At 52.4% G+C, this 12,042-nt stretch overlaps 4 protein-coding genes across 4 annotated transcripts; 3 read left to right on the top strand and 1 right to left on the bottom strand.

Moving 5' to 3' along the window:
• Nucleotides 1–49: 49 nt before the first annotated feature.
• PG985_001017 (uncharacterized protein) lies at nucleotides 50–1,026 on the bottom strand (the record flags this gene model as incomplete). Its single annotated transcript, XM_066820786.1, has 5 exons — nucleotides 50–299; nucleotides 628–704; nucleotides 780–817; nucleotides 866–895; nucleotides 948–1,026. The coding sequence occupies 5 exons, from the start codon at nucleotides 1,024–1,026 to the stop codon at nucleotides 50–52; spliced, it is 474 nt and encodes a 157-aa protein (XP_066691665.1).
• Nucleotides 1,027–3,041: 2,015 nt separating this feature from the next.
• On the top strand, nucleotides 3,042–3,638 carry PG985_001016 (uncharacterized protein; the record flags this gene model as incomplete). The annotated part of the gene is made up of 1 exon (XM_066820785.1): nucleotides 3,042–3,638. One exon carries the CDS (start codon nucleotides 3,042–3,044, stop codon nucleotides 3,636–3,638), a length of 597 nt encoding a protein of 198 aa, XP_066691664.1.
• A 747-nt stretch (nucleotides 3,639–4,385) lies between these two features.
• Nucleotides 4,386–6,220, top strand: PG985_001015 (uncharacterized protein; the record flags this gene model as incomplete). Its single annotated transcript, XM_066820784.1, has 7 exons — nucleotides 4,386–4,703; nucleotides 4,800–5,148; nucleotides 5,208–5,315; nucleotides 5,373–5,582; nucleotides 5,645–5,741; nucleotides 5,806–5,885; nucleotides 6,015–6,220. 7 exons carry the CDS (start codon nucleotides 4,386–4,388, stop codon nucleotides 6,218–6,220), a joined length of 1,368 nt encoding a protein of 455 aa, XP_066691663.1.
• A 4,361-nt stretch (nucleotides 6,221–10,581) lies between these two features.
• PG985_001014 (uncharacterized protein) lies at nucleotides 10,582–11,905 on the top strand (the record flags this gene model as incomplete). Its single annotated transcript, XM_066820783.1, has 2 exons — nucleotides 10,582–11,048; nucleotides 11,128–11,905. 2 exons carry the CDS (start codon nucleotides 10,582–10,584, stop codon nucleotides 11,903–11,905), a joined length of 1,245 nt encoding a protein of 414 aa, XP_066691662.1.
• Nucleotides 11,906–12,042: the final 137 nt, after the last annotated feature.

The raw sequence follows: 12,042 nt of genomic DNA, 5'->3' as shown, positions 1-12,042 counted from the left end.
AACATTTCCGGTCCTTGCTCATCCAGCGATGCCTCTTTCGGGCCCCAGATCAAATCCAGGTAAAGAGATGCTGTTCTGCGGTCTTGTTGCGTCGAACGTAGTAGCGAAACCACCACGGAAGATACTGCGTCAGCTGATATTTGATGAACTTGCTCTTGCGAACAGCGAAGACGAGATCGAGATCCTCCATGGACGCCCTCTGGGTCTCTTCGACCGGGAGGAACACCAGGGCGAGGGAGAGAAGATTGAGCCCAGAGAATAATACGAGCACACCTCCGTCCTGAAGACTGAAAACGATGCTAGAGACGTGCCACATCAGCGCCAACGTTCAACCCTCTCTCGGTTCATCTATTTCTTTACGCGTCCTTGGCGCTTGCCTAGGCAAAATTTTGCTCCGCAGATATGGTAGTAATAAGGATGAAGATCTAACTATTCTATCTGGAGAGAGGCGAGGGTTGATTACGCTTTCCTGAACAAAGATGGTATACTGCTGCCTAGCAGTGCATACCTCAGGTCTAAGCATACCAGGAGATAATATCTATCAGCCTAAGCAACAAAGAATTAGAGTGAGGAAACCGGCAAACAGGAGGTTGACAGCGATTACAGAAGCGCAACCCTGGCACTTACCAATGATCCAATACAGACAGTGGGACACGCGGACGGAAGATGAGAGACGCGCCGCTTCGTGATGCGAGCCAGGGAAACTGCGTGTAAGTAAGTAAGTGGTTAGCTTGGCCCAGCAGCCATCAAAGAACTCCGGAGAAGCAGGTAGACCGTACCTTTCGGAGGCCAGTGTGAACGGGATTGGGCCTTTTGTCTGTCAACGACTCTGCATACAGCCGAGGATCCCACTGTCATGGCTTACCTAATCCCGGGGAATACGCGGCAGAGAATACTGTGTACCTAGGTAAGTACAATGAGAAGGGGGAAGGGGTGTAACTGCTTACAGTACACGTAGAGAAAGAAGGTCATGATGCCGATCCTATGCTCTCCGATAAGAGCGGCCAACAGCGCATCACTCAGCATGGCCAAACACGTCAGTGGCAAGGCCAGGATCACCCTTTTCCGCCTACCCAGCGTATCTATAGTCCTGATGGCCGGTAGGCCAAACAAGAAGTTGACCGCCCCTAGAAGACACGTAAGTCAGCTGGGGCACGGCGCAAACCAGTTTTGTTGACGCCAGGGGCTGTTCACCATAGCCCAGACTGTAGAAAATGGCGTAGCGAGTAGCCGAGGCATCGCTAGGGCTGTCGAAACGAGCGAAGAGGGTCCCTTCAGACAGGTTAACAGAATACCGGGTCCGTCTGTCCCCTCCCTTGACAACATCCATCCGGCACTTAGTGGATACTCTTCCAGCTGAACCAATTTGTAGATGAGGTAGGTATCCCGCAGAGCTTGTAGCTTTGCCGTAGCACCTGTTTTAGTCGCTTTCGGCTCTTGTGGCATGACGAGGCGTATAGTTAGTTGCATGCTGCAACCGAGGACACTTACGTATATCGTACGGGTCCGTTCCAACATCTTGTATGCCTTCATGGAACTGAAGCACAAGCTTTTCCGCCGCATGTAGTGCCTTGGACTTTCCGGGCAGAATCGCAGGCCAACAAGGAGGAACGGGGCAGGGGCACAAGGAGAGCCCAGTATAAGGCCCAAGATTCTGTTTTGGTGCCAGCCACTATCGTCTCCTTTGCTGAAACCGATAGCCGTGGTGACGTGGCCGTGGAGATTGAGTTTATGCTGCTCCCCCCGGTTGCAACTTACAGCTAGGGACCATGTCATCGTGCCCTCGAGAGGCAAATCTAGAGATAGTTTACAAAGTCGCAACCGTCGGCTGCACAAAGATACGGCAAATAGCCGCCCGGCCAGGCATTCGTCGAGTCCGGAGGAGGGGCAATGCTTCTGTTCCATTACAGGCAAACATGCATACGTGAGCAGCCAATAAGGCTGGAGGTGTCGTCAACGATTACATCACATCTCACCTCCCTCGCCTAAGATGGCCCCCGAGCACAGCCTATATAGTACGATCGGTGACGGAAGGCCGGACATCGTGCGCGCCCCAGATTGATCCTTCGTGGCTGGTTCTATCGCGTGTAGTTCTTGCAAGCCATAGAATTTTTATACGAGCATGACATTGAGCTTCATGGGCATTTGGCATTGGCCCAAAAACTGTGTCAGATGGCAGCGGGTTATTCGTCCACTTCCAATCAAGGCAGGACTCTCTCCAGCTATGCCTAGGCGCCAAAATCTTAGACAGACCGAAGCGATCCGGGCTTTGCGCGATGCCCTTCTCAGCATAGACGAGACGCTCGAAGGAAGACCGAAACTACTCCCCCTTGAGCAAAGCCACCTCAAGACCGTTACCCGGGTCTCTCAGTCGTTTTACCGATTTCTGAAGACGCTCCGGCATGAATTACTGGAGCTATAAGCCAACCATCATTGGGGCAAGAAATTCATCGCCACTCTAGCAAAGAAAATCAAAGGCGTCCGTATGCAGGAGATTGTCAGCAACATCAACCAGAGGACAACGATCCCCCAGCTCAGTCTCACCACCCTCTCGCTCGGCGCCCAGACTGGATGCAACAGTCGCAAGAGCCAATACAGCAACAGATTCGGGAGCTGACCGATCGTGCTCGCTCGCTCACCAGTAACAGCAGAGACTCGCTCAACTTGATCGTAGGTACCGAGGTTCAACATACCGAAAGCATCTTCAGCTAGATCAGCGCCTGGAAGAAGACGGTGGATGACGTAGCCGCTGCAGCCCTCTTGCTCAATGATGGTAGTTACTTCCTAGCTTCCGGGGCAAGTAGCGAGACACTCCCGCCATACAACGAACGTGACGAGGACGACTTTGACCCCGAACCCGGCGGGGTAATCATCAAAGTCAGGAGATCCTCCAACTTCAACTTGGCGCCAACCAGAACTACGTCAAGCATTTCGTACGATCCGAGATTTATTACAAGGCTGCTGAGTTCCAGAAATGCGGCATTGGGTAGCGTAGACGAACTGACGGCGATGGCGTACAGACGACACGGAAATTTTAATACATGCGGGAGGAACTCGCAGATATCTTACTCGAATGCGGCGCCCTCAACACGGACCAAGAAGCCCGGGAGACGCTGAAAGGGCTGCTGGAAGAGGAAGTTGGCCGCAGTGAACAGCAAAGGGACGAAACACGCCGGTGCAGCCTATATCATAAGCTATGTGTAGTATACTTGAGGCCAGACAACGCGAAGCAAGCGAGCTTGATGCTCCGGCGCGCATTCGATGGCCGTCGAGCCATGGTTCCAACCATGCACGGTGACCTCAAGGATACGTCAGAGGCACTCGTGAAAGCGCTGCAGCACGGCACCTTTGCATCGGGCGGTGGGGAAGGAGGAGCTGGAGGTCGCCGTCGAGCTGGTAGCAAAGAGCACAGAGGAGATGCAGAAGACCAACATTGTGCGACTGCTCGTCAGCTACGAGGCGGTCCCGAGCAAGCGCGACAACACGGAGCGAACGGCCTTCGATGCGGCCAAGGCTGCCGGGCTGGTGGCGGACGAGATCAGGAAGATCCTGAGCAAGGCCGACAAGCCCCGCTACAATTCGGCGGGCCCGGGAAGCACAAGCCGGAGCTCCGGGTCCAACCGGACCGCACAGGATGAGCGAAGTTGGGCCAGGAGAAGATACCATGTATTAGTAAGGCAGGCACGACAGGTAATCTTCATGTGGAAAGCGGCGGGCGTATTGATTAGTACATATGGTGTATTGTAGTATTCTGTTCAGGGTTCGTGGGACTTTAGGTACGCATGCTGAGTCGTAAACCTGGTCAAATCAATTTGATCAATGTTGACTGACATTGATCCGTTTTAGAACTGATGACGAAATGTGAATTCCAAGTTGGTACTTACCTACCTACACCAGATGCGGGCAGTGAGGTACCTGCATCAGTTGATGTGCCAGTGGGAAGCAAGCAAGGAAAGAGCGCCCGAGCTTGACTCGTTCCTGCCTGCTTCTTCTCCTGGTTGCATGTCCATTACGACAATGGTCAATTGGTTCCCCACTGGCTTCGTCACTGGCGGATCTCCAGATTTCCCTCCACATTGCCCCCGGAGGCACAATCTCGATAACTGATAGTGCCGTTCCCATCTCCGCATTTTGCAGGGGTGCGTGCTGCCAAGGTTCCACTGCTTCTATAGAGCCTATAGGCTGTGCTTCTCCACACTCGAGGAGCCTTTGGAGTAATGCACACCGACACAACACGGTACGCTGCAGCTATAACGTGGCCTGTACCACCAACCCCATCCTAAAGGGAGCTGCGGGGTATACCGTAGGTAAGTACATAGGGAAGAGCATCTTGAATTGCAATTCTGGGTGGTCCCCCAGCGAACCCCGTACGTAGATTGAGCGATATGTCATCCTCTTCCCCGCACCGGCAGCGGAACCAGGGGGTGTCGGCAAGTGATAAAGTCCCCGGCACCGCGCATCGTCACGCAGTCACAGAAGAGTCAGAGTCCTCCAGCTCAGCAAGCTTCACCACCCTCGTAGGAATCCCGATGGCTGTCGCTGCTCTTCTTGTCGGCATCCTGGTCCCTCTGGGCCTCAACCCCTTCTCGCCATGGGCAGCCGCCGCTACGCCTCCAGTGCCGTCGTCGGCTCAGGTTATCGACCAGAGACGATTTAACGTCCTAGACCAGGTGCTGCCGCCTGCTCAGGCGAATGCGACTACCGTACGTCACTAGTCTCACACCATGCTTCCGTCCATATCTAGGCTGGCAGACTCTACTGTACCACAAGGCGGCTGGGTGCTTACAAGAGACTGTTAGTTGTTCATATGGCCCGGCGTCACGGAGGAATCCCTCAAGGCCAAGCCCTTCCACATCTATGATGACGAGTTCTACGAGGTCATCGGGTCCAACCCGACACTGACGCTCCTGGCCCAGTCGGACAAGGACCCGCTATTCCACGAGGCAGTGGTTTGGTACCCGCCTACCGACGAGGTCTTCTTTGTGCAGAACGCCGGCGCCGCAGCTGCCGGCACGGGGCTCAACAAGTCTGCCATTATCCAGAAGATTTCCTTGGCCCAGGCCGAAGCCGCCAAGAATGAGACCAATGCTGTGGGCAAGGTCGATGTCAGTACAGTGGCGTCGAACCCCCAGGTAGTTAACCCCAATGGTGAGTAACGCCTTCTTCCTTCTTCAGAGTGCGATAGACTAACACTTGGGCTTCGCCAGGCGCGACATACTATAAAGGCAACATCATCTTTGCTGGCGAGGGCCAAGGCGATAGTATTACCTCCGCATTGTATCTGATGAATCCGCAAGAGCCATACAACACATCAGGTAGGCAATGCTTTGATCATGCCGCGGTAGTTCGCGACTGACCACACAACCATCTAGTCCTGGTGAACAACTTCTTCGGTCGCCAGTTCAGTTCACTGAATGATATCGCCATCCACCCGCGTACCAAGGACATCTATTTCACCGACACTCTGTACGGTTACCTGCAAGATTTTCGCCCCGCGCCGGGTCTTCGAAACCAGGTTTACCGGCTGAACGAGGCAACTGGGGCTTTGTCAGTGGTTGCAGATGGGTTTACACTGCCTAACGGTGAGTACCTAACCATGCTCGCTCTACGTTTGCCTGTATGCTCACAACATGCTGCTCTGCAGGCGTTACTTTTTCTCCTGAAGGCAACTATGCATATGTGACGGATACTGGTGCAAACCATGGCCTTCAGGGGTGGAATTACTCCGATCCATCTTCACTGTAAGCGGTGTACCCTCTCCTCTCCACGACCACTGCTCCTGTAGGCGTACTGATATAATCCAAGATATCGATTCGACGTGAAAGAGGATGGTACATGGGATAATCGTAAGACCTTTGCATATGTGCCATCAGGGGTACCCGATGGTGAGTAGTAGTAGCATAGTTGCATCCTTCAACTATCCTCGGTCTTGTCGTCCCCCAACGATAGATATGGCATACATGGAGGCACTCAAATGATGAATGGGAGGGCTGACGCTAATATCACTGATCTAGGTGTACACTGCGATGTAAGGGGCAATGTTTATGCTGGCTGTGGTGATGGCGTGCACGTCTGGAACCCGTCGGGAAAACTTATTGGCAAGATCTACCTAGGAGCAACGTCGGCCAACTTTCAGTTCACCGGCAACAGTATGGTGATCTGTGCCGAGACGGAGCTGTACTATGCGACATTTGCAGCGACAGGACCGCCTATCTCGTAATACCGTTCTATGCCTCGGGGGCGTTAATGTTATGCAATACGATGTGCAGTTACGTTGAGATCCCAGACAAAATGACATGTTTCTGGGATGCGCTTGGATCATTTCTGAGATGTATCCAATTTGACGTGCTCGTGCTACCTATGCCATCCCCATTGGTTCTGATACCCCAAGGCCCCGGGAATATGCTGTTGGCAAGCTCACTTAACCGAGAGCGTGACAATGAATGGCTCGCATACCACGTCAAGATGTTCCCCCGATATCATTGTAACATTGATACCAAGATTCGGTTGCCATGGCCTATTATATAAGGATATAAGGATATAACTAGTAAAATACGTGTAAATAAGTAGAATGTTTATACCACAAAAATGACTATGCCATCAACATGACCTCCTTGATCTGGAGTCAGACTCTAATATAAGGCATTGATTGACTACATTTTTGGTTTTCGTATCTTCGAGATATTGGCGCCCCATCTCGTGGGCTTCACGGATCTTGGTCTTGTTCGAGGCTCATACAGGTGTACCCCAAAAACTCAGAGGCGAGGAACCTTTGCCAGCGAGGATATTGTTCGTGTCCATTGATGGGAAAAGTCACGCACAGGCCATGGACGGAGTCAGCGATGGCGTCGGGGCGAACAGACATCGGGCTACGGACGGACTTGCTAGCGGGCAAGACCGCTCGCTGGGGCCAGCCAGGGCTTGAAGGGCTGAACAGACCAGCGGAGTTTAACAGTGCTTTGCCACATGGCAGTGGCAGTCAGCTCGTGAGGCTTTCCCTAAGGTTCCCTTCCCCCTTGGATAGCGTGGCAACTGGGCGACCCGAAAGCCTTGTGTTGAACCTATGGTCACGATCGTTGAGCAGAGAATTCAATGTTGATCAGTCTACGGAGTACTTGGTGCATACCCACCACCCGCCGGCCGCCTTACTTGTTCTACAACAACTACAGAGTGCAGCAAAGTAGACAGGCCCTGGAAAGCAAATGGGCAATGCGCTACCAGAAGCGTGCTGGAATGTCTTGATGTTATACAATATGAAGGTGATTTAACCCCGGGGTCTGCACACTTCTGGTCATGACAGCGGAAACCGTATACATGTATCCTTAGGTGATCATGGGCGTCAGGTTTCGATGTTAAATGTTCCATTGCTCTGACAATGCACATGCCTCGGTCGAATTGCCCATACGGAAACCAAACCGGCCTCCCAAAGCCATCTTACAATCTCGGAGATTCGCAGGTGGGAACCCTGTCTGTATTTCAGCCCAGCAATCGTGGGCCCAATCACAGACACGGAGCAGAAGGAAAGGATTGCGAGCGAGACCCGACATCTCAACGTCATGTATTGTCCCCACCCACCCACACCTTTTTCTGGCTCTGCTAGCAGCTGTATCGACTGTACCGACAGCTAGGCTTCGTCGCGGCAGTCTTCCGCCGGTCTTTTGCCCGTACTTAGGCACTAAGTGAGACATACCACCGCCAGGCTACTGATACTACTGCCCCTTACTCGAGTGGGAGCGTGTGTGCTATGCCGATGCGGGTGAGCTATTGCATGCATCTTACCTCTCCTTGTTGACCTACTACCACAGACCTCTACATTTACAGTCATCGCAGAGTATCTGTGTCGTCATATCATTTCCTTCTGCTTACCGTTTGATTTTGTTGTCTTGGAGAGGTTGCACGGCCACGGCAGTTCCCAAACCCGTAAGCTGACTGAAAAACCGTGTGTATATTTAATGGGGAGATCTGCCTCAGCAGAGGACTAGGTAGGTATTGTTGATTTGTTTGTTTGTTCGCGTCGGGACCCCCTTTTTCGACGATTTTTTTTTTCTTTTCCTTTTTTCCCTATTAGTACTTCTTCGCCTCGGTGATGGGGAATCGCATAATGGAATCACTCAAGCAAGAGGGAAAAGAAAACACACTGTTCTCCATACCAAAGGCCTAGAGTTTTAGCTGCATTATGCCTGTTATTTTGGTCTCCGCATCCACGCGATAATTCGGCCAGCTCCTTCGATAACTAGGTAGCAGGCAGGACGCGTACTTAGGCAATGAACAAACAGACATGATGATTAACAAATGAAGTCGGTTGCAGTTGCACGAGACGAAATGACAAAAGAGCAAGACGGTACGGTAATACGCACGCACCCAGCTATGGGGTTGACATTCGTTCAAAAAGAATGTATATTGCTGCACCGCTGATCGAGTTTCGCATTGAAAGACAAAGTCACTCTGTACAGCGTCGACTTCTGCTTCTGGCCAAGTGGAGGGGCCAGCTCGAGTTGTCATTCGCAGACCGAGCTGGGGCGTTACGTTCCATAGCTGCATCTCAAAGGACCCAACCACCAGCCGATTTGGACCTCTTGTATGCTACTTTGGGATGGGCGGGTTTTATCCCTGTCGCCAGATGCATCGGCCTGTGTTCAATTCACCTGCGTCGCATGCTTCCTGCATGCTGACTTACTTACCGCTCTTTATTGCCCTTTGCTCGCTGCATTCTCGTTTCCCTACGGTTTCTTGCCAACCTTAGATTCCGAAGAATGGGAATACGCTGGTCACGTATATAGGCGATGCCCGTTCGTAAAGTGAGAAGAGGGAACAACGCCCATCATTAAGTCATGGATCAACCCATTACGTATTCATGGCGGCGATCGCGCGTACAGTACATGAAACTCAATAGACGAAAAACAAATAACATTGCCTAAATCACAAGAAGAACAAGACCCCTAAAACGGGCAGCAAATCGGACCCGTTCACTCGTTGTCCAACAGGGAAGAGACGAGTTCATAAGCTGGGCGCTGGGCCTCCTGGGGCAGGCTCCGGTCTAACTAGATCCAGTACGCAAAGCCTCACATACACTTCAGTTCGAGATGCCGCCAGCGCTCAGACTGCACGTTGAATGGTACGATCAAGTGTGTGGACACCTGAAAAATGCTTATCAGTATGAGATAAGCCGATTTTCTTCCTCGACCACTGCTGAATTATTCAATGGATGGGCAAAGGTCGACTGGAGCTTGGTGGTGGAATTGGAATGTAGTCTGTCAAAGTCATGGGCCACCACACTACCTGGGGAGCCTGTCAGTGAAGTTAAATGGCCCATTGATTTTTTGATTTTTTTTCTTCTTTCCCTTCTCTTGACGGTTTCCATCTGGTCCGGGACCCACCCGGCATGTAAAGTTCGTACATGCTGTACGTACTTGCTTAGCGGCGCTATACAGGGGTGACATGCAGCCAAAAGGCTAGGCATTCCACAGTGATGATACCGCAATTGTGGAAGGCCCAATTGCATCCCAGCTAGCGCACCGCTAAGCAGGGATGACTGCCTGCTTTGCTTTCGAGAAAAAGAGACCAAAAAAAAAAAAAGCCTCTCCCTCCAGATGCTCCAACCAGGTCTGAAGAGGCGGGAAAAAAGCCGTGAAGCAACAGCCTGACACAATTTTGCCTGCAGAACTGCTCAATGCACCTGGTCGTTCCCACCCCAAAGAAGTAACCAGGAAAGACTTAGCAGGCCTTTGACTGGCTGGGCCGAGAGAGAGTGGGTGGCACAGTACGGTGTCTGCTACGCTCGCTCCCACTTTACTTTACGTAGCCGCCCCAGGGGTCTTTCGTCTTGGTTGTAGGGGACTGAGAGGAGGAAGGCAAAGGCGAAGGAAGAGAAGGAAAAAAAAAAAAAAAAAAAAGAGCAACAAGACCTTTTTCTTGGTCGCTCTGCCTACGTACACTCTATCCCTTCCCGTCCCCTGCGATTTGTTCCATTTCCATCAATCAATACACATACAAACAAACGCCTGAGCGCCATCTCGCCGCCACCCATCCCATTCCATCCCCTCCCCTCCCCTCCACCCCCCTTCCAACACATCACCACCATCCGACTATTCTGTCTGCCACTACTGTACGATTCAGCAGTACCTACCATCCCACCCCCAGTCCATCCATCCATCCACATTCATTCCTGCACTGCTCTGCTGCTGCACATACCTGCATCCATCTCTCCTCCACCGCCTCTTGATCTGTGTGTTGTTGTACTATTACCCTTGCCAACTGTTACCACTACTATTACTATTATCGTATCGCTGCAGTTGCGCATGTGCTGCTGTGTTGTCTGTGTTGGATCCAATTCACATCAACGTCCTGTGTTTCCCTAATCCCCCCCTCCGTCCGTTCATACTTTGTTTGGACCGCGCCGCCTGTGTTTCCTGTTCCTGGTCCACGGTACATCACATCGCATCAACCCCCCTCTAAAACCCCCCCCCCCCCCTCAAAAAATAACCCAAGACAAACAATCCATCTATACCCCCTTGCACTCCTGCTCTCCAGCCAAGAATAAAAAGGTCTAAACTTGTGACCACTTTCGAAACCGCCGCCGAAATGCCTTATAATACTCGTCGGAAGTCGCTGTCGCTACCCTCGCTTGGAATCCATATTCCTTCGTCCCACCCTCGCCATAGCAACAAGCAATCGCCGAATAGCACCACCACCATCATGTCTCCCAAATCCAGGCCGTCCCCTTCAGACGACAGCACCCAACTGCGCTCCAGCAAGAAAGTGAAGAGGTCAAACGGCTCTGATACCTCCATAACAGCACCATCGCCGGCTTTTTCTTCAAAAGTCTCGACTGTCAAAGCTGCACGCGCAACGCCGCCTCCGTCTCCAGATCTGCACATGTCGATTGAGGAGGCCGAAGATCTCGGGGAGATGAAAACGATAGACTTGGAGGGGATCAATGATGACATAGTGGAGGCTGTTATTGTGCAGTTGCAAGAGACGCGCAACCGCCCCCATCTGGTCAAGGAGCTGGCTAATGTTTTGATGGGCCAGGTCAAAATAGTCCAACAGTAAGTTTGCGCCTCGCCACAGCGCCGCCGACCCTGTCAACTCTCATCGCGCGTAGACTAACCCGCCTCCCTCAACCAGATCCGCCAATCCATGTGCTATTATCTCTTCTCGTCTCTCATCCTACCTGAAGCGCTCCTGCTGGTCAGCAATTGCCCCCTGCCCTCTGGCCAAGGAGCTCGAGACGGTTCACCCACGTCGCACATACTTTTACTTAACCGTCTGCCCCCATCAGCCGCTACCGGACCCGTCTTCAGCACAATTGGCCCAGCGCGCTATCGTCACGCCGTCCCTGTCCAGCTCGTCGTCGACTTCTGAGGATGCCGAGAGCGCCGACGCCGACCGGAGAAGAGAGCTGAGTCTTTCGCCCGAGATTGACCTATCGTCGCCCGAGTTTGACGACATGGAGGATGACATGCCTATGCCAGGAACGCCCATGGGCTCTGTTTCTATGTCGCAGCGCCACCGCCCAATGAACTCCATGTCGCGCAATCAGAAGATCGATGAGCCCCCGCTGGAGAAAGATGAGAAGGAATTCACTGAGACGGCGGACGGCTTGCAGAAACGAAAATTGAGCGGAGGCTTTCTCTCGTCTGGCCCTGCTGAGAGCCTGAGGCTAGACGACGGGATGCAACACGAACAGCTTTTTGGTGGCGAAACGAAAGGCCTGAGTTTGGCCCCGAGCCTGCTGCCGCACATGGCCTTCATGACGAGCCCGGCAATGCGTCCCAGTTTCGTGGTACCGCCTAAAAAAGACGAGGCTGAGAACTGGCATAAGTTCGATGCCATGTTAGATTGGGACCGGAGTCCCGAAACGGTTGAGCTGGATGAGCTGGATGGTCTGCTCAATGACTTTTAAAAATTAATGTCTCGATGATTTTACTATGCCCACGAAGAAAGACTTATTGGAGTCTTTGTAAGATGGTGTGGAATTTGGAGTTGGCGATGCGGAGCAAATAAAAAAACGGGTTGGTTCCTGGGTACTGGTGTTGGCGG

The sequence above is a fragment of the Apiospora marii genome, assembly GCF_038362585.1.
Source record: "Apiospora marii strain CBS 49790 chromosome Unknown utg000001l_segment0_segment0, whole genome shotgun sequence".
Lineage (NCBI taxonomy): Eukaryota > Fungi > Ascomycota > Sordariomycetes > Amphisphaeriales > Apiosporaceae > Apiospora > Apiospora marii.
Note: the sequence above shows the minus strand (reverse complement) of the source record. Positions and strands in the feature narration are given on the sequence as shown.